Source organism: Heptranchias perlo, chromosome 7, assembly GCF_035084215.1.
Source record: "Heptranchias perlo isolate sHepPer1 chromosome 7, sHepPer1.hap1, whole genome shotgun sequence".
In the NCBI taxonomy this organism is placed as follows: Eukaryota; Metazoa; Chordata; class Chondrichthyes; order Hexanchiformes; family Hexanchidae; genus Heptranchias; species Heptranchias perlo.
The window spans coordinates 39,421,639-39,449,235 of NC_090331.1; the positions used below are offsets into that span (position 1 = coordinate 39,421,639).

The 27,597-nt window shown below is 45.0% G+C and overlaps 1 protein-coding gene across 1 annotated transcript in view; it reads left to right on the top strand.

Moving 5' to 3' along the window:
* Nucleotides 1-19,368: 19,368 nt before the first annotated feature.
* Nucleotides 19,369-27,597, top strand: part of cobll1b (cordon-bleu WH2 repeat protein-like 1b) — a 196,383-nt gene continuing 188,154 nt past the window's right edge. Inside the window, exons 1-2 of the mRNA XM_067988169.1 lie at nt 19,369-19,786; nt 19,981-20,126. Of these exons, the coding sequence (XP_067844270.1) occupies nt 20,077-20,126 (50 nt within the window). The 5' untranslated portion in view covers nt 19,369-19,786; nt 19,981-20,076. The remainder of the gene's footprint in view (nt 19,787-19,980; nt 20,127-27,597) is intronic.

A 27,597-nucleotide genomic window follows, 5' to 3' on the forward strand; every position in this document is an offset into this window, starting at 1 on the left:
TGGTGGTGCCATCTTTCGGAAGAGACATTAAACTGAGGCCTGGTCTGCCCTCTCAGGTGAATGTAAAAGATCCCATGGCACTATTCGAAAAAGAAGAGGGGAGTTCTCCCTGGTGTCCTGGCCAATATTTATTCCTCATCCAACATCATGAAAACAAATTATCTGGTCATTATCACATTGCTGTGTGTGGGATGTTGGTGTGCGCAAATTGGCTGCCATATTTCCTACATTACAACTTCAAAAGTAGTTTATTGGTTATAAAGTGCTTTGGGACGTCCTGAGGTCGTGAAAGGTGCTATATAAATGCAAGTTTTTCTTTCATCAAAGAACTCAATCAAGTTAGTCAAACCTGATTTTCCTTTAACAAATCCGTGCTGACTTTCATTTATTAGCCCACACTTTTCCAAGTGCCAATTAATTTTGTCCCGGATTATTTTCTCTAAATGTTTCCCCACCACCGATGTTCGGCTGACTAGCCTGTAATTGCCGGGTTTATCACTCTGCCCTTTTTTGAACAGGGGTGGAACATTTGCAATCCTCCAGTTCTCTGGCACCACCCCCATATCTAAGGAGGATTGGAAGATTGTAGCCAGAGCCTCTGCGATTTCCACCCTTACTTCCCTCAGCAACCTAGGATGCATCCCATCTGGACTGGGTGACTTTTCTACTTTGAGTACTGCCAACCTTTTAAGTAGCTCCTCTTTATCTATTTTTATCCTATCCAATATTGCTACTACCTCCTCCTTTACTGCTACAATGGCAGCATCTCTTCTCTAGTGAAGACCGATGCAAAGTATTCATTTAGTACCTCAGCCATGCCCTCTGCCTCCACAAGAAGATCTCCTTTTTGTCCCTAATTGGTCCCACCCTTCCTTTGTCTACCCTTTTACTATTTATATGTTTATAAAAGTCTTTTGGGTTCCCTTTTATGATAGCTGCTAATCTAGTCTCATAATCTCTCTTTGCCCCTTTTATTTCCTTTTTTAGATTTCCTCTGTACTCTCTGTATTCAGCCTGCTGTATTATGAACCTTACATTTGTCATAAGCCTCCTTTTTCTGTTTTACTTTAATCTCTATATCTTTAGTCATCCGGGAAGCTCTAGCGTTGGAAGCTCTTCCTTCCCTCTTGTGGGAATGTGCCTACTCTGTACCCGAACCATCTTCTCCTTGAAGGCCTCCCATTGTTCAATTACTGTTTTGCCTACCAATTTTTGTTTCCAATTCACGTGGGCAAGATCCCTTTATAACTCAATGAAATTAGCCCTCCTCCAGTTAAGTATTTTCACATTTGATTGTTACTTGTCCTTTTCCATAACTATTCTAAACCTAATGATATTACGATGACTGTGCCCCAAATGCTCCCCACTAAAATATACTCCATGTTCTCTCCTTTGTCACATATCAGAGAAGCTCTTTATCGCCAATCATAAATATATATTTATGACATTAGGGGATAGAGTTTCTGCTAGATTGCGCTGGTTTTATCAGCACAAGCTAGCAGAAACAGCGCAAAAGATCCCGGAATTTCGATTTATGTTGGGCGTAAATTACATTCAGCACAATGTGAGTTTCTGTGATCTTCTGCGCTCAAGTTGGCATTGCCCACAAAACTGGCCATGCCCCCGATCAAAATAATAAGGATGGCGAGTTGCCGCCAATTGCGCTCATTCAAGGAGGGTCTTCAAATTAAATTAGTTTTCTTAGGCGCACAGGCACTAGTAGGCATGTTTTAAATGTTTTTACATATTAAAAAATATTAAATTTACTAAGAAATTGACTGGTGTACACCAATGAAAGGAGTAAACGGTTCAGAATAGTTTTGTAAAATTCATTTTCAGTGATTTAAAATTAGGTTACTCACAGGTGGAGGACTAGACACTCGTATTAAAAATGCTTATTTTTTGTGATAAACCCATTTTCAGCTGCATTAATAAAACTGCACCAGGTTACCACTCGTAAATATATCATGAATATTTTTTGTTGCAAAGAAAAAAAATAAGCAATTAAGCTCTTTTAAGCTGCTGGATTGCACTAGTTCATGGAAGATTTTACGTTTGTGATTTTGCAAATGCATTTTAGCAGAAACTTGAACTGTAACCCAACCGGCACAATTTTCGGGTGCAATTTGCACCCAATGCGGAAACTCTACCCCTAGGTATTCACTGAAGAAATGTAAAAAGAAGTTTTAACCAGAATTTGCACCTGCATTATTATTATTTTGCTGCCAATAACCCTTTGAGCGAACTAAAATAATCACTTAAAAGTAAAGATTTTAAATTGAACTCATTATATACTGGTATCCAGAAGTCCTCGTGATGCCCAAAGCATAACCTTACAAAAATACTTAGCTTCGGTTCGGAAATCAGCAAAAATCTTCAAGAGTAACCAGAAGGAAGTAGGATTTTTATTACCACAAATAAATACTATTTAGAATCAGTGCAGGATGTGAAATGGGCAAGATCAGATCGGCTGCCCGTTGTACACCTCGCCTGATTTTCTGTTCAATTGACTTCAATGGAAAGAAAAATAGGGCGGGATGTATAATGGACAGCCAATCTGTTCTCGCCCATTTTACGCCCCGTTGAAGTTGACAGTTCCGCCCATTATGCCCTACCATAATGCAATGATGACAATCAACTCTTGGGGGTCGATTTTCGGATGGCCGAGCGGGTGTGATCGTGGCGCGGGGGGCTGCTAAAATTCGGATTCCCGGGGCGGGTCAGGAGCCCGGCTCCAACCCGCCCACTTCTGGGTTCCCCAATGACGCGCTTAGATAGTTCAGGTTGTTTGCAGATCTGATTGGATATAATTTAGGAGGGGTGGGATATTCATATCAACTGAGCGTGTTTCCCATAATGGGGGAAACACTCCCAGTTCAAATTGACCTGTTGCAGCCACCAGCCTGTGGGAGCTGCAAAGGTCCATTTGACAGGTGGGGTGGGGAGACCCTCACTCATTGCAGGAGGCCACTCTGTCACTTTGGACAAAGTTTGGCCTCCACCACCCTCCTCCTAACAATAAAATTCACAAACTTGCATATTTATCCCGGTGTCCAGACACATTTACCTACCTTACGGACCCCCTCAAACGTACATCTTGCGGATGGGGGCCGTCATAGCTGCAGTCATGACCTTATTGGAGGACGAACAGCATCACCAGCCTCGCCGGCCATGCCGTCCACCTCTGATACGTGGAGCTTCACAAAACAGTGCTGTGACACATCCACCTGCACAGCAGGAGGGAGGGCAACCACAGAGAGAGATGCGTCGCAGAAGGCACGACCCTCGCCATCGGGTCTACAGACAGAGGCTCAGCTTCCTGGACCTCTCTGAGCAGCAGTGCACACGGAAGCTCAGAGTCACTCGACATGTAGTCGTGGACATCTGCAGCCTCCTTGATGCCGAGCTGCTCCCGGCTGGCCCAAGCACCATCTTCTTACCTATTGCTGTCAAAGTCACCACTGCCCTCAACAACTTCTCCTCCGGATCCTTCCAGGGTGCCACCGTGGACATCGCCAGCATCTCTCAGTCGTCTGCACAAAAGAGCCCTGCAAATACACCTACACCCACTCTGCAGTGACACAATGGGTGGCATCAGGTGTGGGTCTTCGTGGTGATTCTCAGGAAAGGGAATTATTGCACAAACCAGACGATTTGCAAAGACGTGGCAGTAGTGGTGATAACAAATTTTAATGTGCTTGGCAAAACAAACAAAACTAAATGAAAAACATGACATTCTGTCATACACCCTTGTGCATCCCCTTTGTGCTCACAAAACCTTAGCCTTACATTTACAGGAACCCTTACGTGGTGCTACCCTTGTGGCTTCAGCAGAGGTAGTGGCTGGTTGCTCTTGTCCATGCCCTGACCGATGAGATGCTTTGCGCGTACGCCCTCTGGGTTTCGGTGCCCGTGAGGGCCCCTCCAAAGACTGCTCCACCTGCACCTGTGCAGGGGCAGACTCGGCCACCTGGAGAGGAGGCAGCATTGCGGGGACTGGTTGAGAGGGGGGCAACGGGTGAGACGTGGGAGCGTTTTGAGTGGCGTCCCCACTTCCATGTCCCCTTTCACCATCATCCCTCTCCTGGGCCAGGCCCACGTCACTCCTTCCACCCTGCTGGACGACAGTTTGGAGGACTTGTGTGAAGCCTTGGAAGGCCAGTTGTAATGTATCTGTCAGTCTGCTTAAGGTGGCAGAATGTTGCTCACTCTGAATCCGAATGGCCGTTCTCAGGGCCTGAATGGACTCATTGTTGAGCCGTGCTTGAAGCTCAATGGAGGCTAGCCTTTCCTCCATCGCAGACATTCCCGCACCTACCCGCGACACTATCTGAGAGATGCCTTCACGTCCCTGTGACAGTATTCCACTCATGCAGGAGTTGGACTCCTCCAACCTCTGCGCGATTGTGGAGAGTGCGCGTGGCAACTGTTCCAGTACCTCGGCAATGTGCTGCTGGCCCTTGATGAGTCTCCTTTTCATGGCTGGCCCCAGGGTTCAGCATCTGGATCCAGCTGAGCAGAGCCTGGAGAAGAGTGCTCCCACCGACGCGGACTCTCCACGGCTGCCCCTGCCACCAGGGTCTGCTCATGCTCACATGTGCGTGGTGACTCACCGTGTGCAAGCCCAACTAACTGAGGACGGGGACCCACCAAGGTGTGTGTATCTGCGCTGGTGGATGGCTGGCTCAGATGTGACGATGCACCCTCAGAGGCCGGCAGGTCCTCTGAGGAATCGCCCTCCGCAGTCACGGCGGTCGCAGATGGCCCTGCAAGAGAACAGAAAGCAATACTAAGCATGTGGACAGATGTTGAGGTGCTGCAGATGCCAAGTGATGTTAAGATCATTCGCTATCATGAGTGCTGAGTGTTAGATTTCTGTCACCGGCCACTTGTGCACTCCCAGTCTTGGCGTCCGCCATGGACAGGCACTCCAGCGTGCGGCTCATTTCCATTGCCTGCTGCTCTGCGTCCGTTAGGACCACCTGGTGTGGCGGGCCCCCTCCGGTCCTTGCCCTCTCCCGGGCATTCTGGCATCTCTTCTCCTATCAAGGCAAAACCCAGAGAGGCGTGATTGAATGATGCTTGCATAGTGACCTGCTGCATGCATTGGTGTGGGTGGGGGTGACCATGAGGGAGATGCATGGGAGGGTGCGTTTGAGACATAGCCATGAGATTGTATGAGGATTGGATTGCGTGGTAGTGTTCGAATGGGAACTGGGGCGGTGAGTAAGTACAGGCAAGGTGAGGATGATGGTTGAGTGGATGTGAGGAGTGATGCGAGAGCGTTGTGGTGGCAGTGCAGAAGGAGTTGTGTGGTGGTGGAGGTGATGTGGAAGACGGAGTGTGGGAGAATGCGTAAGTATACTCACTTTGGCTGACCTGGTTAGGTCATTAAAGCGCTTCCTGCACTGGACCCAGGTTCGGCCGACATTGCTGCTGCTGCTGACCTCCCCTGCCACTTCGAGCCAGGCCTTCATGGTGGCAGAGGGAGGCCACCTCCTCCCATCTGATGGGAAAAACGTTTCCCTCCTACTCCTCACCCCATCAAACAGCACCTGGAGTGAGGAGTCAGAAAACCTTGGAGCAGCCTTGCCTCTGGCCTGCTCCATTCTATTATTTTGGTTCTTTGCTGCAGGAGGAGCATTGGAGGACTGCCCCTTTAAATAGGGATCCTCCTGCTGACAGCCTGTGATGTGGGTGCACAGTGGGCCCGCTGCGCAGGTCTACAACCCATGCGCCCAGTCAACCCTCCACTGCCAACCTGCCTCCCTCCTAATATCGGGCCCCTGATTTCTAAGTGGTTAAGAATTTTATATCAATACTGTAAACTCAAATAGTTTAACTAAAAAAATTGATTTTGGAATAAAAAGAGTGTTGCGTGGAGCAGTTCCGACAAATAGGCTTTTAAGTTACTTCACGGACTCCCAGGACGCCTGTGACTTCTGCGGCCTGGGTGAGTCCGTGTTTCATGTATACAAGGAGTGTGAGAGGTTGCAGCTCCTCTTCCACGATCTGAAGGTGCTGCACCTCAACTTCTGGCTGCACTTCAATCCCACGCTCCTGATCTTTGGCCACCCGGTGCAGAGGGGGGCGGGCAAGTCAGAGGGCCTCCTCGTGCATCTGCTCCTGGGCCTGGCCAAGGTGGCAATTCACAACTCCAGGTTGGATGCAGCTCGTAGGGATGGTCGCTTTGGTTGCCTGCCTCTCCTCTGTGTCCGGGTGGCCCTGGAGAAGGTGGGCACTGCAGGGACTGGAGTGCATAGTTGACATCAGCAACATCATTCTGATTTAATTTGATAAATTTCCTTTCTCTTTGGTATGATTTGAGTGTTTATTGTATGTGCCCCTCTTAAAAAAAAGGGGGCACTTTTGTTAGATTTCTATTGTTTTGGGTTGATGATACTGGGGAACGGGTTTATTAAAAAAGAGGCAATAAAAACAGAAAATGCTGGAAATACACATCAGATCAGTGAACATCTCTGAAGAGAAAAAAAGGGTCATTATGTTTCAGGTGTGCACCCTTCACCGATCCAGTGAAAGGTACACACCCAAAACATCATTACCTGTCTTTTCCCTTTATAGATGCACACTATATATTTCCACCATTTTCTGTTTTAATTTCAGTTTTCCAGAAATTGCAGTTTTTCCTTTTTATTGACTTTGCAAGTCTAATAGTATATTCTGATTTGCAAATAACTCATTTGAACATTATGATAAAATATATATTGCAATAAGTTGAGTTTTCTCTTATACACTATGCTGCCATACTTAAGTATTCCATTACAGTTTGGCTTTGTATTTCTCTTTTTTTGTGCCTTTTAGCTATTGAACAACTGGGATCAGAGCCAAACTACTGAGTAAGTGCTTGCGCAAGTCTCTCTACCACCTCTCCCACACACTCTCACTCCACTCTTCTCCAAATTAAACTTGAAAAGACCTAGTATACAATATTACAAATTTATATTATCACCTCAGTTAATTCTCAACAATTTCTTCTCCCCCCACTATCCCCCACCCAAAAAAGAAAGTTCTGGCCACAGATAAGAGTAGAAAACTTATCTTGTCTTTGTTTTTAATTCATATTTACTAATGGAGTTACCTGACATACTGATACACAGACAGACTGATAACACAGTGGCAAGTCTTTTCAGACTTCAAAGCTATGTTAGTTCTAAACAGTTAAATATCAAATACTTAGAAAGATGAGGAGATTTGTGAAGTACTGTTGGTCATTTTGAAGGAGCCGATGAACATAAGAGAGATTATAACACACTGGAAAGAGGAAAATGTTGTTTCCATATTAGAAAAAGGTTATCAAAGCCATATCTGGTAACTACTGAACAGTTAACCTGAGGTCAATAATCAGAAAATTAATTAAATCAATAATCAGAAACAAATTGGAAGAGCACCTGTAGGAGAATAATCTATTCACAGTCAATGCTGTTTTAGAAGGGATCGATCTCAACTATTTTTGATGTTGTTACTTCCCAAAAACAGGATGTCAAATAGTTGCACAAGAAACTATTCTTACCGTAGCCTTTCATTACTAGCCTTTCATCACATCAAGTCCAGACAAAAAGATGAATGTGCCTTCTCTCCAAAAATAACAGCAAATTCCTTGTTTAAATAATTTATAGTTGGTGATTTGTACGATATTGGTATCATTTGTACATTAAAACTGTTCTATTTTGTAGAGACTTCAATTTTCAAAATGCATCCATCTAGAAATATACATGCTTACACCCTTTGAATTAATTTTCTATAATTTTCCACAGAATTACACCTTAAACTTTAAATTACAGTATAACATTATCAAACGCCATATTTAGCACCGCAACATTGCTGTGAACCATTTCCTATTCTTCTGTTTCATTCAGTGGTGAAGCTGTTCAGAAATATTCATAGTAATGTTCTTAAAGTCCCTGGCCAGATCAATGCATGTAGCATCACTACATATAATGAATGAAAGTGATGTGTACACACCCTTAGTACAGGCTCCAGATGTTGGCATTGTAACAATATGTCTATGATGATACACAGGACAACTTTTCATGTTGTAGTTATATCATTCCTGCCAGTGTAGTTAATGTCACTGCAACTCAAAATATCATGTGATCTTGATGGGAACAAAACTGGAGAGGATAAAAAATGTTAGGTCATGTAAAGGGGCAAAGGAAGTGATGCTGCATCAAACAAAACAAATTTTAGCCCAAAATAAAACTTGAAAGTATAAATCAACGTATGAAACCAAAAAGTGAAACAAATTCATTTTTTTTTCTTCAAATGCAAGTTAGTTCCTTAAGTACAGCAGTTTCCAAATCTAAATTGATACTTCCAAATTCACCCAGTTTAAATCTATTTCATTTTGCTCTATGTCATCTTTGGATTCCAGGTAACTACAATGATAGATAAAACTGTATTTGTAATCGTTTTACATGTGGATAGCATCACAGACACCAATAATGATTTCTGGTCAACTCACCAGATATGCACTTGAGGGTTGTGGAAAGCATTTCCAATTTAGCTGGTAAAATCTTGGCTTGTATGATACTGAAAAATTACACGTATTCTCTATTAAATTGTTTTTCAGATTTTCTAAGTATTCTGTTCTTTTTAGCTTTCACATTGGACATTTAGACTGGCAAACAACTTTGGTTTTCAAAATATAGACACCATATTTGATCTGTAGCCCCAGTTTCAAATATTTTGCCAGTTGGAATAATTTAAGAAGCTCTATAATTTTCCCTTAGGCAAATTTAATCTCCTAACATTGACACAGCCCAGCCAAGATAGGCAAGTTTGTCCTTGGAAGACCAGAGCATAAATTCAAATAATAATTAGATTTGATTTCTGATACCCTTGCTGAGTGTTCAACATTAGAGCAGTATAGCTGTCAGGTTTCCCTTGCTCTTCTGAGGTTTGGATTGAGGTATATTGTCATTGCAAAGTAGATAGAGTTGCATATGGGTCCAACTTATACTGAAGTGTTCTCAATTCTGTGGCTGCATGAAAACGAGAGGAATGTTCTGTTTCTTCAGCACTGCCATCCATTGCCTTAATAAGTACAGAGAAAGTAAAAATGAAAAACCACTGTGCCTTCATAAAGGACAGTCACAACAAGTCATTCTTTGTTGCCAAGCCAATGATGTTTTAAAGTCTCCTTTAATTTCTTAGCTGCCTATTTAAACATTTACAACAGTAAAGAAGAATAAGGATTGAATGCATCTTCCAAACTAGTAACCAAGCAAATTGAGGGAATTTGAAGACCATCACACAAATGCCATTTTCCAACTACCAGCAATATTCCTCTGCAGCAATGATTAAAGAATGTATCTGAGACCTCGATACATGCTCCACAGCTAATAATGAAACTCATCTCCCAGGAAGAGAAACAATTCTAGTGGATAAGAACTTTGAGAACCATCTATGTATTCATCACCACGCCTGAGTGTCTTATGCCTCTGATAAAGTAGTATCTGTGAGACTTTTGTCTTACAGCCATTGACATCAGTCAAGTGTGTGAGTAGAACTGTAATGCCACAATAAGAATATTTAAGCCTAAATTCAAATTGTGCACCTTTATGACTCTGTGAAGTAGAGGATTTTTTGAGACCCAAATCCAGAACTGCTTCTTTCTACTGTTTTCTTTTGACAAACAGAGCTGCTGAACTTTTTCTGAGATTTTCCTTTACTGCTAGTAACAGACCAAAAGAGTCCTTAATTACAGACCACTTAAAATTCTATATCGTTCCCTGCACACAAAACACATGTTCAAGCCTCAGCTGAAACACTGACAGTTACCACAGTGTCATAGACAGGCTCAATAGTTGTTTCCTTTCCATCAGACAGACAGCAGTCCGATCGTTTTTTGAAGCAACTCACGTGGGCCAGTCAAAATACCACAAAACAGGAAATGGTAGACAAATGCAACAAATAGATAATAGTCAGCTCCCCCCATATTGCAACAGCTGTGTAATTTGTTGCAACAAATTGCAACTGGCTGAAGAACAGTCAATTGGGAAACAGTGGACAAGGCAATAATCCTTGCACTATGGCAACAAGACTGATGGGATGGAGCACCACTGGACTTTATAGTATTACAAGCTTACATTGAGTTACATCGAAACTACAGCACAGAAACAGACCATTCAGCCCAACTGGTTTATGCCAGCGTTTATGCTCCACACGAGCCTCCTCCCTCCCTACTTCATCTAACCCTATATCAGCATACCCATAGAACCATAGAAAAGATACAGCACAGAAGGGGGACATTAGGCCCATCATGTCCGCGCCGGCTTGAAGAACAACCAGGTGCCCAATCTAATCCCACCTTCCAGCACCCGGTCCATAGCCCTGCAGCTTACAGCACTTTAGGTGCAGGTCCAGGTACTTTTTAAAAGAGTTGAGGGTTCTTGCCTCTACCATCAATTCAGGCAGCGAATTCCACACACCCTCTGGGTAAAAAGGTTTTTCCTCATGTCCCCTCTAAACCTTCCGCCAATCTGCTTAAATTTATGTCCTCTAGTTCTTGAACTCTCCGCTAGGGGAAACAGGTACTTCCTGTCTACTCTATCTAGGCCCCTCATAATTTTGTACACCTGAATCAAGTCTCCCCTCAGCCTCCTCTGCTCCAAAAAAAACAACACCAGCCTATCCAATCTCTACCCGTAGCTGCAATTTTCAAGCTCTGGCAACATTCTTGTAAATCTTCTCTGCACTATCTCCAAAGCAATTACCTCCTTCCTGTAATGTGGTGACCAGAACTGCGCACAATACTCCGGCTATGGCCTTACCAACGTTTTATACAGTTCCATCATTACATCCCTGCTTTTGTATTCTATATCTCAGCTAATAACGGAGAGCATTCCGTATGCCTTCTTCACAACCTTATCTATCTGTACTGCCACCTTCAGGGACCTGTGCATATGCACTCCAAGGTCTCTCACTTCCTCTACCCCTCTCAATATATTCCTGTTTACTGCGTATTCCCTTTTACTGTTTGCCCTCCCTAAGTGCATTACCTCACACTTCTCCGGGTTGAACTCCATTTGCCACTTTTCCACCCACTCCACTAACCCATTGATATCTTCTTGGAGTCCACAGCTATCCTCTTCACTATCAACTACATGGCCAATTTTTGTGTCGTCTGCAAATTTGCCAATCATGCCCCCTACATTCAAGTCCAAATCATTAATATATACCACAAATAGCAAGGGACCCAACACTGAGCCTTGTGGCACACCACCTACCCTTCTATTCCTTCTCCTTCATGTGCTTATTTACCTTCCCCTTAAATATATCTATGCTATTTGCCTCAACTACTCCTTGTGGTAGCGCGTTCCACATTCTTACCACCCTTTGGGTAAAGAAGTTTCTCCTGAATTCCCTATTGGATTTATTAGGGACTATTTTATATTTATGACCTCCAGTCTACCCTATCAAACCCTTTCATTATCTTAATGACCTCTATCAAGTCACCCCTCAGCCTTCTCTTTCCTAGAGAAAAGAGCCCTGGCCCCTTCAGCCTTACTTGATAAGTATATCCTCTCACTTCTGGTATCATCCATGTGAATTTTTTTTGCACCCTCTCTAATACCTCTCTATCCTTTCTATAGTATGGAGACCAGAACTGTGCACAGTACTCCAAGTGTGGTCAAAGTAGGGTTCTATACAAGTTTAACATGATTTCTTTGCTTTTCAATTCTATCCCTCTAGAAATGAACCCCAGTGCTTGATTTGCATTTTTTATGGCCTTATTAACCTGTGTTGCTACTTTTAGTGATTTCTGTATCTGTACCCCTAGATCCCTTTGCTCCTCTATCCCATTTAGACTCTTATTATTGAAGCAGCATGTGGCCTTGCTTTCTTATGTAATACCACTGCCTTTTCTGATTACTGGCCTCGACTCGTATGATGTGGCTTGGATCAGGAAGAGACAGCATGATGCAAATAAAACTATGCAAAATTGAAGGTAAGGATTTAAGAAGTTCACTAGCATCACTCTGGAATTTATGACAGGGTTTTTGGTTCAGCATTTATCATTTCAATCTACCTTTTAAGAGATTGCAACAAGTAATAAATAAGTTGTTTAACCTTGAGAAGAACTTTCCTATCAAGCTAAATAATATTGTTTACTTTTGCAAACAAAGGTAGAGCCAGAAGTAAAACAATCACAGATGCTTTGGAAATGTGACATGAACCTTGGGATAGCCTCAACTCTGAAACAGTGCTCATGCTTTCTTGCTGTCTCCGTCTGGCACTGTAAATATCCTGCAACCAGTAAAGCTTCAAATTAAAATGAAGAATGAAAGAAAGTGAGGGAGAATCAGAGTTAACGTTTTAGGTTGATGACCTTTCATCAGAACTGGAAGATGTTTGAGATGAATGACGTTTAAGCAAGTTAAGAGCCAGGGAAAAGGGGCAGGAAAAGAACAAAAGGGAGAGGTCTGTGACATGGTGGAGGGCAGCAGTGATTAAGTGACAAAAGTAATGATGGTGCAAGGCAAAAGGATGTGATAATGAGACAAGAATAGAAACAAAAGATGGGTCCATCTTGTAAATGGTTACAGCAGAATAGCAGAGGGGGAGGGAAGCTTGGAAAACCTGGCAAAGAGAATATGGCTCCCGTGGCCCAGGAATGTGGTAGATGAAAGGCAGGTAAAACCCAGGGGTGCGGACTACCCAACCGGCCGTATACCAATAGGCGATCCCCATCCCAAGCACCAGACCACACCTTCTCCACTCCCAGTGGCTCTGGTGCAGCCATCCTCCATTACCAACACCCGTTGTCTGAGAGAAAATGGGAGCGGTGGTTAAGGTCTAAAGTTATTAAATGCAGTGTTACGGCCGGAAGGCTGTAAAGTACCTAGTATAAAGATGATGTGCTGTTCCTTCAGCTTGTTTTGAGCTTCATTGGAACAGTGTTGGAGGTCAAGGACAGGGAGGTCAGAGTAGGAGTGGGAGTTCCTTACTTTTTCAACAGCTGCAGCAAACCACGGACAATTAAGTTAAAACAAACTAAAAACAATTGAACAGTTAGTAGTAAATGGAGGAAAGTTTAAACTTTTTAAACAACAATTCTTACAATAGGATAATTTACACTTTCTACATGGCTCTCTTTCTCATAGCTGTATAATCTTAACATGGTCTGTATTTCAGCTCTCTCTCTTCAAGAACATACCAGTTCCACAATGTCTACAAATTTGTAATTGAGCTGTTAATGAAATAAAACCAGGGTTCTAATCTGCAACCTGACGTGTAACTGACCTTACCATTCATTTAAACAATACACTGCGATTGTACCATTTAGCCTTAAAAAGGCATATACAATTCCCACCTCTTATAGCAGGCGCATTGGTGCTAAAGTGATTTGCTCGTTATACACATTGGGTGGTTTAAAAGGAAACTTTAAAAAAAATTTCACAGAATTTAAGGATACACACAGTTCAATGTAAATATCACTATTCAAAACCAGTACAATTCAAACCAAAACACTACAGGTCGTACACAAAGCGATCTCATTACAATTAAAACACAGTATTTTTATGACTCATGGTGTACGAAACAAGGTGGGGTGGCCTTTCCCCATAGAGCCTTTGCATAGGTTGCACCTCGCCTCAGTGCGTCCCGCAGCACGTACTCCAGTCGGCAACACTTGATCGTTGAAAACTCCTTCAGCTGGAAGACCAGCAGGTTTCGGACAGACCAAAGGGTCTCCTTCACCAAGTTGATGGTCTTCCAGCTGCAGTTGACGTCTGTCTCGGTGTGCGTCCCGGGGAACAGCCTGTACAGCACAGCGTCCTGTGTTACCGAACAGTTTGGGATGAACCGGGACAGATACCAACGCATCTCTCTCCACACCTCCGCGCAAAGGAGCAGCCCTCAACAGGTGGACAACCGTCTCCTCCCCGCCACAGCCTCGAGGGCAGCTCGTGGTGTCGCTGAGGTTCCGTGCGTGTTGGAAGGTCTGCACTGGGAGGGCCTTTCCCACCACCATCCGAGCTACATCCTGGTGCCTGTTTGTCAGTTCTGGCGACGACACGTTCTGCTAAATGGCATCGACTGTCTGGTTGGGGAAGAAACCGATCGAGTCCATCCTCTCCGTTCCTTGCAGGACTCTCAGAACATTTTGTGTCGACCACTGACTGACGGCTTTGTGGTCGAAGAGGTTCCTCCACAGGAACTTCTCCACCTGGGACAGGTGGGGGGGGTGGGAGGAAGACGGTCCAGCTGGACAGGATGTCCTGTGCCTGCTTGGCCAGCATGGCCAGACCCAGCCTTCTCAATGTGTTGGCTAGGTAGAAACTCAGCATGTAGTGACATCTCATGTTTGCATTTAGGGCTCTACACATATCCTGAGGCAGCCACACAAAGATGGCCATCAGGGTGTTGGGGATGCTGTTCCCCCCTTTGTCTGGGGACTTGTACATGGTGGTCCAGTGGATGCGTACTACCTTGAACCTCCAGACAAAGTGGAAGATAGCTCGGGTGATCTGATCAGAGAGCTCTCTTGCTCCCACCCGGTTGATTAGGACTCCGCTACAGATGTCCGCGTAGAGCAGACATGTACATGTGGGATATAAGACCATAAGAGATAGGAGCAGGAGTAGGCCATTTGGCCCTTCGAGCCTGCTCCGCCATTTAATGAGATCGTGGCTGATCTGATTTTTACCTCAACTCCACTTTCCCGCCTTTTCCCCATATCCTTTGACTCCCTTGCTGATCAAAAATTTGTCTAACTCAGCCTTGAATGTATTCAATGACTCAGCCTCCACAGCTTTTTGGGGTAAAGAATTCCAAAGATTCACGACCCTCTGGGAGAAGAAATTCCTCCTCATTTCCATCATTCTGTCAAAGGCCTTCTCCTCCTGGCTGATGAGGCAGGTATTCATCCCCGTCCTGCACATAGGCGATCGTATCCCTGAGCAGTGCAAGGCTATCAGAGGTCTTCCTGCCGGGTACATTACAGGTCTGATCCAGATGGATCACCCGCTCCAAAACAGGTTTGAGCCTGTTGACGATGGCCTTAGACAGAATCTTGTAGTCGACATTTAGCGAGGAAATGGGTCGCCAATTTTTGACTTCTTCCCTCTCCCCCTTCCGATTGTAGATGAGGATGATGATGCCTTTCCTCATGAACTTCGACATGCTGCCTGCCAAAAGCATACCCCCATAAACTTCCAGTAGGTCTGGGCCTATCCAGTCCCACGGAGCTGAGTACAATTTGACCAGTAAGCTGTCGCTTCAGGGAGTTCTACTCTTCTCAGTGGCCGATCCATGCTCTCCCGTTCGCTGTCCTCTAAAACTTCCGTGATAGAGGATAGGAAGGACTGGGAGGCCGTGCTGTCTGTGCGCTTCACGATATACAGACAGGCATAAAAGGATTTGCTGATCCTCAGTATGTCGACCTGCAAAGATGTCACCGAGCCATCTTCCTCCTTCAAGCTGCTGATCACAGAGGTCTCTCTGTGCAGCTTCTGAAAGAAGAAGCGCGAGCATTTCTCGCCCAGCTCCACAGAGCGGACTCTGGACCGGAAGATGATCTTTGAGGCCTCGGATGCAAAGTGCGAGGCTTGCTGGCCCTTCACCTCTCGGAGTTCGTCCCCAACATCGACCCCCATCAACTGCAGCTGGAGCAGATCCTGCATGCTTTTCTGGAGTTGTGACAATTTCCTCTGTCTCTCGCCCTCTGAACACCTTTGAGGATGAAGGACCTCTTGATGTTGGCCTTGATTGCTTCCCACCAGTGCACCGTGGAGTTGAAGAGGGGTTTCACGGTTCTCCAACCTGAGTAATCCACCTTTAGTTCCTCGATGTTCTCTGGGGTCAACAGTCTCACGTTCAGCTTCCATATCCCCCTGCCTGCCCTCTGGTCCTCCTGTAATTGACAGTCGGCCAGTAGCGCGCAGTGGTCAGAGAAGAACACCGGCTGGACGTCGGTGGATCTGATTGTGAGTGTTGGGGACAAAAAAAGGAAGTCTATCCTGGAACAGACGGACCCATCTGGCCTGGGCCAGGTGTATTTCTGTGGCGCTCCGTCTGCAGGGTTGCTGAAAACGTCGCGAAGCTTTGCGTCTTTCACTGCCTCTATCAGGAGTTTGGATGTGATGTCCAGTATACCGCCGTCCCTGCTGGATTGTCCAGCCGCATCGATAATGCAGCTGAAATCTCCAATGAGAACGATCCGTCTGGAGGCCTCCAGCAGCATTGGGAGATGCTGGAAAATCTCCATCCGCTCACTTCAGAGGGTTGGGGCGTACACATTGATCAGTAGGAGTGGGGCATTCTTGTACAGAACGTCTGCTACGAGCAGGCAGCCCCCCACCACCTCCTTAACCTCGGTGATGGCGAATTGACCTCCTTGCAGCAGAACTCCCAAGCCCAAGGAACGACTATCGTTGCTTCCTGACCAGTAATTCTGTGGCCACCAAGTAGCGAGCGATGCCTGAGCCTAAAGAGTGAGTAATTGAGTATAGGATACACCTGTACTTTGCAGTGGGAGCAACCTCATGCTGTCTGGCAGCTGAGATCCCATCCACTGCAAGTTTGAGAGATACTTTTTATTCATTGATAAATACATATATTGATTCCAATTTACTCATACAAAGATCCTGTTTGAAGATTTTGACTACCAAGTTCAAAACAAATATTTGAAATCGGACTGAAGAAGTGTAATATGTAATTGCACTTTAACAAGGTGCAAACTACTCACTGAAGCATGTGCCTGCCTGAAATAGCTAACATGCTGTGAACGGTAGCTTTGTAATTGGCAACAATGGTAATGGCAAATGGTTTGCACTATTTGCCCAATTTAAATGATTGCCCAATTTAAACGTTGTGGTTTAAGAGGTGGGGACTGTAACTGATTCTATTTTATATGGTTTTTGTTCCTTTGCTTAGAAAACAGTGCATCCAAAGCTTTGGACCCCCTCAGTGCTAAAAATCAAAATTAATGAACAGAAATATCTGTGGGGCCTATTGGATCTCTGTACGTAAATTCCCAATATGTATGCCATACAATTGATTTTAATTTATTTATGTTCCGTACTGAAAAATACACACTAACTTTATTGAAACATATAAGATTGTGAAGGGACTTGATCGGGTGGATGCGGTAAGGATGTTCCCAAGGATGGGTGAAACTAGAACGAGGGGGCATAATCTTAGAATAAGGGGCTGCTTTTTCAAAACTGAGATGAGGAGAAACTTCTTCACTCAGAGGGTAGTAGGTCTGTGGAATTTGCTGCCCCGGGAAGCTGTATCATTAAATAAATTTAAAACAGAAATAGACAGTTTCCTAGAAGTAAAGGGAATTAGGGGTTACGGGGAGCGGGCAGGAAATTGGACATGAATTTAGATTTGAGGTTAGGATCAGATCAGCCATGATCTTATTGAATGGCGGAGCAGGCTCGAGGGGCCGATTGGCCTACTCCTGCTCCTATTTCTTATGTTCTTATTGCAGCATTCTGTTTTGCTGATGTAAACAGGGAGACAAATCAGTGAGAATTGCAAACAAATTTCAAGAAGTTGCAGATTTTAAACCAAAAGAGTATTTTTCTGATCGCATTCGGGAATTATCCCTCCAGCAGTTTCCATTAGAAATGTGAACATAAGAATTTATAATGGGAATGTAAAACATAAAAACAGATTTGTGACTTAAAATGGAGGCTGAATTACACCTGTATGCCCTGGTTTCATTATTCTACATCCTTTAACCCTGCTCCACCTGAAGACTGCACTTGGTCTTTACTCCCTGTATGACTAGTAATATATTAAATTTGCTACGTCTGTCACACACTCGTTATTTTGGCATCACCATTCTGTGACAGTCACATCTACAGTTGCATACTTCTGCCACTATGCGGAGATTAAGCTCTGGAAGCAACATATCCCCATACCAATAGGATCACTACAGCACGGTGAGGCGGTGGGAGAGGCAGGATTTTTTTCAGGGGCTGTTTGGATATGAGCTTGCCGGACAAAACAAAACTACTTCAAAACTTCTGTATTTCAAATAGGAATTTCACAATAAGGTTTATATAGAAACATTATTACTTCCATTAATCTAACAATTCAAATAAAACAAATAAAAAGCAAAACAGTCTTGTTCATCACACGGGTTATCTGTCAACGATTTATCAATAACTTTTGTCACTGCAATATCCCGGTGAACATTTAGAAGCGCAAGCCCAACTAATCGGTTTTCACTGGTCGAATTGCAGAACTGACTGGCTCTGGAAGAACATGTGTTGTTTATATGAAGTGATCTATGGCACATTCTTTCGAAAGAAGGAGTGGCCGGATAAAAAAAAATGCAGAGACATTTCAGGGGGTTTTTGAATACGCTGAACATCCCTCCCCCTGTCTATACCACTGCTGTAAGGAAAATTTGCTTGCCCCAACTTTCCCGCATTCTCACCTTGCCTTAAACAACAGCATTGGTTGTTAACGTGATCATTTTCATCTGTAACTTATAGAAAGCATTTTTCAATTGGCCTGGAAAAAGTACAAAAGCACTATATCAACTCTATGAATAACGTAGACTTTGGTTGCCTGTGGAATTCGACTATTGAAGTCAAGCGCTACCACTAATTGGCGGGGGAAGAGGTGATCAATAGATGGCCCATGTTCGTAAAAAAGTAGTTACCTAATAAAATCACAAGCTTTGTGATTTTCAAATAAAACAGTTGGACTATAACCTGGTGGTGTAAGATTCCTTACATTTGTCAACCCCAGTCCATCACCGGCATCTCCACATCATAATTTTAAGAGCGCCACAGTCAGCAGTGGAATTCTGTCCCGTTTTGTAGCGGGGTGATCAAAAGTACGGCTAGTTCCTCTCCCGGTTGCTGGAGAAGGGTTAAAATGCTGCTGGTGGCAAAGCCAATTCTACATAAACGTCGCGAATAAGTTCTGAGTCGAAATGTTAGCCATTTTAAAACCTTATGATAAATTGTAAATCAAAAATGCAAAGCATACATTTCGACAGACTTGGCGAGCTGAGGGAACTTTAAAAAGTAAGAGCTCATCACGTGTTTCGTACTTCGCCGCTTGTAACATCATTTTTGTTTTGACCGCCAATGTATTAAAAATCCACTGGCAGGATCCGACTCTGCTTTAATTGCAGGTGATGTGGAGATGCCGGTGATGGACTGGGGTGGACAAATGTAAGGAATCTTACAACACCAGGTTATAGTCCAACAAATTTATTTTAAAATAAATTTGTTGGACTATAACCTGGTGTTGTAAGATTCCTTACATTAATTGCAGGTGGAAGTGGGGCAGCTTAAATACTGTCAGCAAATCACAATCGCGACCTAGTGGTAGGAATTGAAAACCGCAGCTCCAGCCTGCACAATCCTGGCAGAAACTTAAACCAGGAAAACGAAACGAATTATGTATAGATATATGCAAATAACCTTTCCCAATGAGTCGGTGTTGGCGCTTTGACTTTGTATCGTGTGCACGGGCAGACTCTGTGTAAACTAGTGCTGAGGAACAAAGCGGGGTGGATGGGTGTGGAAAGCTGAAGCCGTGTCCGGGATCGACCCGAAAGTTCGGAAAGTTTGATTAGCAGTGGGCAAGTTTTCGCACATGTCATGACTTGAAAATGTTTGTGTTTGCGAAAGCAGAACGCGAGCGATCGGCGCCGCGCTGAACAGACATTTGCCCAGTGTTCTCGAGACTGCGGAAGAGGCACGGCACCCGCACCCGGGCCCGGAGCGGAGAGGCAGCAAGAGCAGAGAACGGCCCCAAAAGCACCAACAACACACTTCACCAAACGTAGGTACGTTGAGGGGGGAAATTAAATAGTTCGCATTTTGAAATACAGCTTTCTGTTATGTCCCTTCACCTCCAGCATTACTACGAACAAATGTGTGCAATTCTATATGCCGCAAATATGTGAATTAATTTATGATTTAATTGCTCGAATCTTTTAAATTCATAATTCTGTCGTTCCTTTGTGTATATCCGTTACAGTTGAACAAGGAGGGGGAGAAAAAAAGGCTTTCTGCTGACAAGAACTTTCCAGACTGCAATAGAACTGCTGTAAAACTTAACCGTGTGCTTGAAGCGATGGAAGTACAAGTATCAGATTCTGGTACCGCACCTTTGCCTCCTTCACGGTGAGTACTACACCTAATTTGGTCTTGAACAGAGCAGTTGCTTCACAAAGTCTAGTTTTCAGTAAATGTTTCTCCTTAAATTAGAAATGTTGTCCTTCATATCAAAATAATACTGCTTTTCTGTTTACATCTTTTTTCATGGAGACACATGAAAACATGGGGAAAAAATCCACCTGGCCCCTTAATTCCTTCCACAGACCAGGGACATGCACGTTGCAAGGGAGATTACATAATCATAAAGGGCAATAAAAAGTTTTTCTATCGGTACATTAATAGTCGAAGTAGCAAAGTAGGTACAGCACAGGAGGAGGCCATTTGGCCCATTGTGCCTGAGCTGGCTCTTTGAAAGAGCTATCCAATTAGTCCCTTTCCCCTGCTCTTTCCCCATGGCCCTGTAAATTTCTTCCCTTCAAGTACTTATCTAATTCCCTTTTGAAAGATACTATTGACTCTGCTTCCACCACCCTTTCAGGCGCTGCATTCCAGATCATTACAACTTGCTGCGTAAAAAAAAATTGTTTCCTCTTGTCGCCTCTGGCTCTTTTGCCGATCATCTTAAATCTGTGCCCTTTGGTTACTTATCCTTCTGCCACTGGAAATCGTTTCTCTTTATTTACTCTCTCAAAACCATTGATGATTTTGAACACCTCTATCAAATCTCCCCTCACCCTTCTCTGTTTTAAGGAGAACAACCCCAGCTTCGTCAGTCTCTCCACATAACTGAAGTAGGGCCGATAAGGGATAGAGGCCAATCTGCAGAGAGAGAGTGAATGGCAAAAAAGTACTGAATGTGTGATTAGTCTTGGTTTTCACAGATGAGGTGGATTATAGGAAGATTAGGAAGGAAAACCCCTCCCTCCCCCCCCCCCCCAGAGGTGGATTTAGATTATAATTGAAGAAAATGTTACAAAATAAATGACTCAAATCTAAGGTTACATTACAACAGTGACTACACTTCAAAAGTACTTAATTGGCTGTGAAGTGCTTTAGGGTGTCCTGAGGTCGTGAAACGCATTATATAAATGCAAATCTTTATTTTAACAACAACAACAAATGGTATTTAAATAGAGCCTTTTAATGTAGTAAAACGTCCCAAGCCACTTCACAGGAGTGTTATCAAACAAAATTTGACACTGAACCACATGAGGTTTTAGGACAGCTAACCAAAAGCTTGTTCAAAGAGGTAAGTTTTAAGGAGTGTCTTAAAGGAGGTAGAGAGGTGTAGAGGTTTAGGGAGAGAATTCCAGAGCTTAGGGCGTATGCAACTGATGGCACAGCCGGCAATGATGGAGTGATTAAAATCAGGGATGCGCAGGAGGCAAGAATTGGAGGAGTGTAGAGATCTCGGAGGGTTGTAGGGCTGGAGGAGGTTACAGAGATACAGAGGGGTGAGGCCATGGAGGGCTTTGAAAACAAGGATGAGAATTTTAAAATCGAGGCGTTCCTGGACCTGAAGCCAGTGTAGGTCAACGAGCACAGGGGTGATGGGAGAACGGGACTCGGTGTGAGTTAGGATACGGGTAGCAGAGTTTTGGATGAACTCAAGTTAATGAATGGTGGAAGATGGGAGGCCAACCAGGAGAGCATTGGAATAATTGAGTCTAGAGGTAACAAAGGTATGGGTGAGGGTTTCAGCAGCAGATGAACTGAGGTAGGGGCGGAGATGGGCAATGTTAGGGAGGTGGATATAGGCGGTCTTGGTGATGGAGCAGATGTGTGGTCAGAAGCTCATCTCGTCAAATAGGATGCCAAGGTAGTGAAAGGTCTGGCTCAGTCTCAGACAGTGGCCAGGGAGAGGGATGGCATCAGTAGCTAGGGAATGGAGCTTGCAGCAGGGACCAAAGACAACGGCATCGGTGTTTCCAATATTTAGTTGGAGGAAATTTTTGCTCTTCCAGTACTGGATGCCGGACAAGTAGTGTAACAAATAAGAGACTGTGGAGGGATCGAGAGAGGTGGTGGTGAGGTAGAGCTGGGTGTCATCAGTGTACGTGTGGAACCTGACATCGATGATGTTGTCGATGATCAGCATGTAGATGAGAAATAGGAGGAGGCCAAGGATTGACCTTTGGGGGGGTTCCAGAGGTAAAGGTGCGGGAACGGGAAGAGAAGCCATTGCAGGTGATTCTCTGGCTATGACTGTATAGATAAGAGTGAAACCAGGCGAGCGCAGTCCCACCCACCCAGCTGGATGGCGGAGGAGAGGTGTTGGAGATGGATGGCGTGGTCAACCATGTCAAAGGCTGCAGACAGTTTGAGAAGAATGAGGAGGGATAGTTTACTATGGTCACAGTTACATAGGATGTCATTTGTGACTTTGATAAGGGCTGTTTCAATACTGTGGCAGGGGCAAAAACCTGATTGGAGGAATTCAAACATGGAGTTGCTGGAAAGATGGGCATGGATTTGGGAGGCGACAGCACGTTCAAGGACTTTGGAGAGGAAAGGGAGGATGGAGATGGGGCGGTAGCTTGCAAGGACAGAGGGGTCAAGGGTGGGTTTTTTGAGGAGGAGGTTGATGGCAGATTTGAAGGGGAATGGGATAGTACCTGAGGAGAGGGAACTGTTAACAATATCAGCTAACATGGGGGCCAGGAAGGGAAGTTGGGTGGTCAGCAGTTTGCTGGGAATAGGGTCGAGGGAGCAGGAGGTGGGTTTCATGGTCAACAAGAGCTCAGAGGGCATGAGGGGCGAAAGGAGAGAAACTAGAGAAAGATGCGAGTTCAGGGCTAGGGCAGGGTGAAACCTAACGGGAAGTTTGGCTTGGTGGGTCGGAGAACGGAGGGAGGAAGCTGAACGGACGGTCTCAGTCTTTGTGACAAAGAAGTCCACGAGCTCCTCGCACTTTTCGTTTTAGGTGAGGGTGGAGGGGGCAGGGGAGAGTGGTTTAAGAAGACTGTAGTGATGAAGAGAAGCCGGTGGTTATCTTTGAATTCCAGGATGTTCCTGGAATAGTGAGCAGTTTTGGCAGAGGAGGGCAGGACCCGATAATGCGTTATGTGGTCCAGCCAAATGTGGCGATGAAAGGCTAAACCAGTTGTCTGCCATAAATGTTCAAGTCTACATCCCTTGGATTTAAGGGAGCAGAGATGTGGGACAAACAAGGGGGAATGACCAGGGTGAGAGAGAGTAATGGTTTTAATGGGGACAAGGGCATTGAATGTGAAGTTAGGCAAATCACAGGGTCCTGATGGTTTATAACTGAAAATTTTAAGGGAATGTCGGGAACAAATAGCAAAAGCTCTTACTATGATTTTCCAAAATTATGCGAAAAGCAAAATTGTTTCTGATGACTGGAGGGTGGTAAATGTGACTCTCTTCTTCAAAAAAGGAGACCGAGGTAGTCCAGGAAATTATAGGCCGATTAGTTTTACTTCAGATGTTGGAAACAAGGAACTCTAGTAGTTTACCATTACCACCCACATCCCACTATTCCATTTCAACCCCACTTTCTCCTGGGTCCACACCTGGAAATAAACTCTTTTCCCCCACACCCCCAAGTCACTTAACAGTGCACTTTCAAACTCCCAACTGCCAAGCCTTTAACCTTCCATTCGCAACAATCGTTCTGCAGCTGTCGATCTGTTCAACCACTCCCATACCTCCACCTTTAATGCCCTTGTCCCCCGCAAAACATACTCTCTTCCATCTGTTTGTTCCCCTGGTAGGGTTCCCATTTGCTTAGAGGGGTGCAAACTCGATCGTATCTGGAGTGAAACTGGTTTAGCCATCCATCACCGGATCACTGGACCACATCAAGTGTTATCGGACCTCACTCTCTGCCAAAACTGTCTACTCCTCCAGGAACATCCTAGAGATTAAATATAACACCCTGCTTCTTTCTCTGCTACCAACTGTCTCCTTAAACCCCCTTCCACTACCCTTAACACCCTTGCCTCCAACAACAAATGCAAGGACCTCATGGGTTTTTTTTGTCACTATGATTGAGACCATCCATTCAGCTGCCTCTGCTGCTTTCCCCCCTTCCTTTTGCCCATTAAGTCAAACCTCCCCCAGGCTCCCCCTGCCCTAGACCTAGCCCTGATCTTTAGTTTCCTATCTCCCTTCATGCTCTCTTTTGAGCTCATCTTGTCCATCCCGGCTATAGTGCTGAAGACTTGTGTCCCAGAACTAGCCGGGCCTCTAGCCAAGCTGTTCCAGTACAGCTACAACACTGGCATGTACCCGACAATGTGGAAAATTGCCCAGGTATGTCCGTCCACAAAAAGCAGGACAAATCCAATCTGGCCAATTAGCACCCCATCAGTCCATTCTCAATCATCAGCAAAGTGATGGAAGGTGTCGTTGACAGTGCTATCAAGTGGCCCTTACCAATAACCTGCTCACCGATGCTCAGTTTGGGTTCCACCAGGACCACTTGGCTCCAGACCTCATTACAGCCTTGGTCCAAACATGGACAAAAGAGCTGACTTCCAGAGGCGAGGTGAGAGTGACTGCTGTTGACATCAAGACAGCATTTGACTGAGTGTGGCAACAAGAAGCCCTAGTAAAATTGAAGTCAATGGGAATAAGGGGGAAAACTCTCCAGTGGCTGGAGTCATATCTAGCACAAAGAAAGATGATAGTGGTTGTTGGAGGCCAATCATCTCAGCCCCAGGACATTGCTACAGGAATTGCTCAGGGCAGTGTCCTCGGCCCAACCATCTTCAGCTGCTTCATCAATGACCTTCCCTCCATCATAAGGTCAGAAATGGGGATGTTCGCTGATGATTGCACAGTGTTCAGTTCCATTCGCAACCCGTCTGTGCCCGCATGCAGCAAGACATGGACAACATCCAGGCTTAGGCTGATAGTGGCAAGTAACATTTGTGCCAGACAAGTGCCAGGCAATGATCATCTCCAACAAGAGAGAGTCTAACCACTTCCCCTTGACATTCATTGGCATTACCATTGCCGAATCCCCCACCATCAACATCCTGGGAGTCATCATTGACCAGAAACTTAACTGGACCAGCCACACACATACTGGGGCTACAAGAACAGGTCAGAGGCTGGGTATTCTGCGGCGAGTGACTTACCTCCTGACTCCCCAAAGCCTTTCCACCATCTACAAGGTACAAGTCAGGAGTGTGATGGAATTCTCTCCACTTGCCCGAATGAATGAAGCTCCAACAACACTCAAGAAGCTTGACACCATCCATGACAAAGCAGCCCATTTGATTGGCACCCCATCCCCCACCCAAAACATTCACTCCCTTCATCACCGGCGCACCGTGGTTACAGTGTGTACCATCTACAGGATGCACTGCAGCAACTCGCCAAGGTGTCTTCGATAGCGCCTCCCAAACCCGCGACCTCTACCACCTAGGGGGACAAGGGCAGTAGTCTCCTTAAACCCCTTTCCACTGCCCTTACCACTGCCCTTAAACCCCTTTCCACTGCCCTTACTGGGAATAACACCACCTGCACGTTCCCCTCCAAGTCACACACCATCCCGACTTGGAAATATATCGCCATTCCTTCATCGTCGCTGGGTCAAATCCTGGAACTCCCTACCCAACAGCACTGTGGGAGAACCTTCACCAAATGGACTGCAGTGGTTCAAGAAGGCGGCTCATCACCACCTTCTCAAGGGCAATTAGGGATGGGCAATAAATGCTGGCCTTGCCAGCAACGCCCACATCCCATGAACAAATTTTTTTTAACAAATACACCGCCTGCTCCTTTGACCCTATTTCTACCAAACTACTGAGACCCAATTTCACTTCTAGGCCTGTGTGCTAGCTGACATTGTAAATGGTTCCCTCTCCTCAGGTACTGATCCCCTCCCTTTCAAAACCACTGTCATCACCACTCTCCTCAAAAATAAACACCATCAACTGCTCTGTCATTACAAACTACTGCCCATCTCCAAAATTGTTGAATGTGTTGTTGCCTCCCAAATCTTTCTTTCTATCTTTCCCGCAACTCTATGTATAAATCTCTTTAGTCTCTGCCACGACACAGAAACGGCCCCAGTTAAAGTCACAAACGACATCCTGTGATTGTGACCATGGTGACTTTTCCCTCCTTGTCTTCCTTGACCTCTGCTGACTTTGATACGGCAGACCACACCAACCTCTTCCAACACCTCTTTTTGTTGTCAAGCTTAGTGGGACTGCCTTTGCTTGGTTCCCTCCTATCTATCCAATCGCAGCCAATGCATCTCCAGCAATAGATTCTCTTCCTGCCCCCGCACTGTTACATCTGAAGTCTCCCAAGGATCTATTCTTGGCCCTCTTCTCTTCCTTATCTACATGTTGCCCCTTGGCGACAGCATCCAAAGTCACTTTCACATGTACACTGACAACACCCAGTGTTACTTATCCAGCACCTTTCCTGACCCCTTCACTGCATCTATGCTCTCAGTCTGCCAGTTTGACATACAGTCTTGGATGAGGCACAATATCTTCTAGTTAAACATTGGGAAGACCGAAGCCATTGTCTTCAGCACTGCAACAAATTCCATACCCTCTCCAGCCACTGTCTCAGGCTGAACCAAACTGTTGGCATCCATTTCAACCCTGAGCTGAGCATCCAACCCCATATCCTCTCCATCACGAAGACCGGCAACTTCCATCTCTGAAACATTGCCTGCCTCAGCCCATCTGCTGCTGAAGTTCTCATCTATGCCTTTTTCACCTCCAGAATATTCCAATCTTAGCTGGCCTCCCATCCTCCACACTCTGTAAATTTCAGCTCATCCAAAATTCTGCTGCTCGTACCAGGTCCCGCTCATCCACTACTCTTGTTCTTGCTGACCTGCATTGGCTTCTGGACCCTCACACCTCCAATCTAAAATTCTCATCCTCTTGTTAAATACCCTACGTGGCCCTGCCCCTCCCTATTTCTGGAAATTCCTCTATCTGAACAACCCTCCCAGAACTCTCCGTTTCTCTGACTCTAACCTCTTATGCATTCTCCCCTGCCCCCCTTCAGCCCAGCATTGGCAGTTGAGCCTTTAGCCATCTCGTCCACGCTCTGAAATTCCCTCCCTAAACTCCTCCACCTCTCTCTTCAAGTCCTCCTTGAAACGCACCTCTTTTACCAAGCTATTGATCGCCCCTCCTAATATCTACACCTTTGCCTCTGTGAAATGCCTTGAGATGTTTTTCTAATTTAAAAGTGCTCTCTAAATGTAAGTTGTTGTTGTTGTAGAGTTGATAATACAGGACGAAATTACTAAGCACTGGAGAAACATTGGTTAATCAAGGCCAGCAAGCGTAGCTATCTAATGGGAAGGTTCTGCTTGACCAGTCTCGTAGAAGAAATAACAGGATAGATAAAAGGAAATTATAGAATGGTTACAGCACAGAAGGAGGCCATTCGGACCATCGAGCCCGTGCCGGCTCTTTGTAAGAGCAATCCCGTTAGTCCCATTCCCCTGCTGTTTCCCCGTAGCTCTGCAAATTTTTTCCCTTCAAGTATTTATCCAATTCCTTTTTAAAAGCCACAATTGAATCTGCTTCCA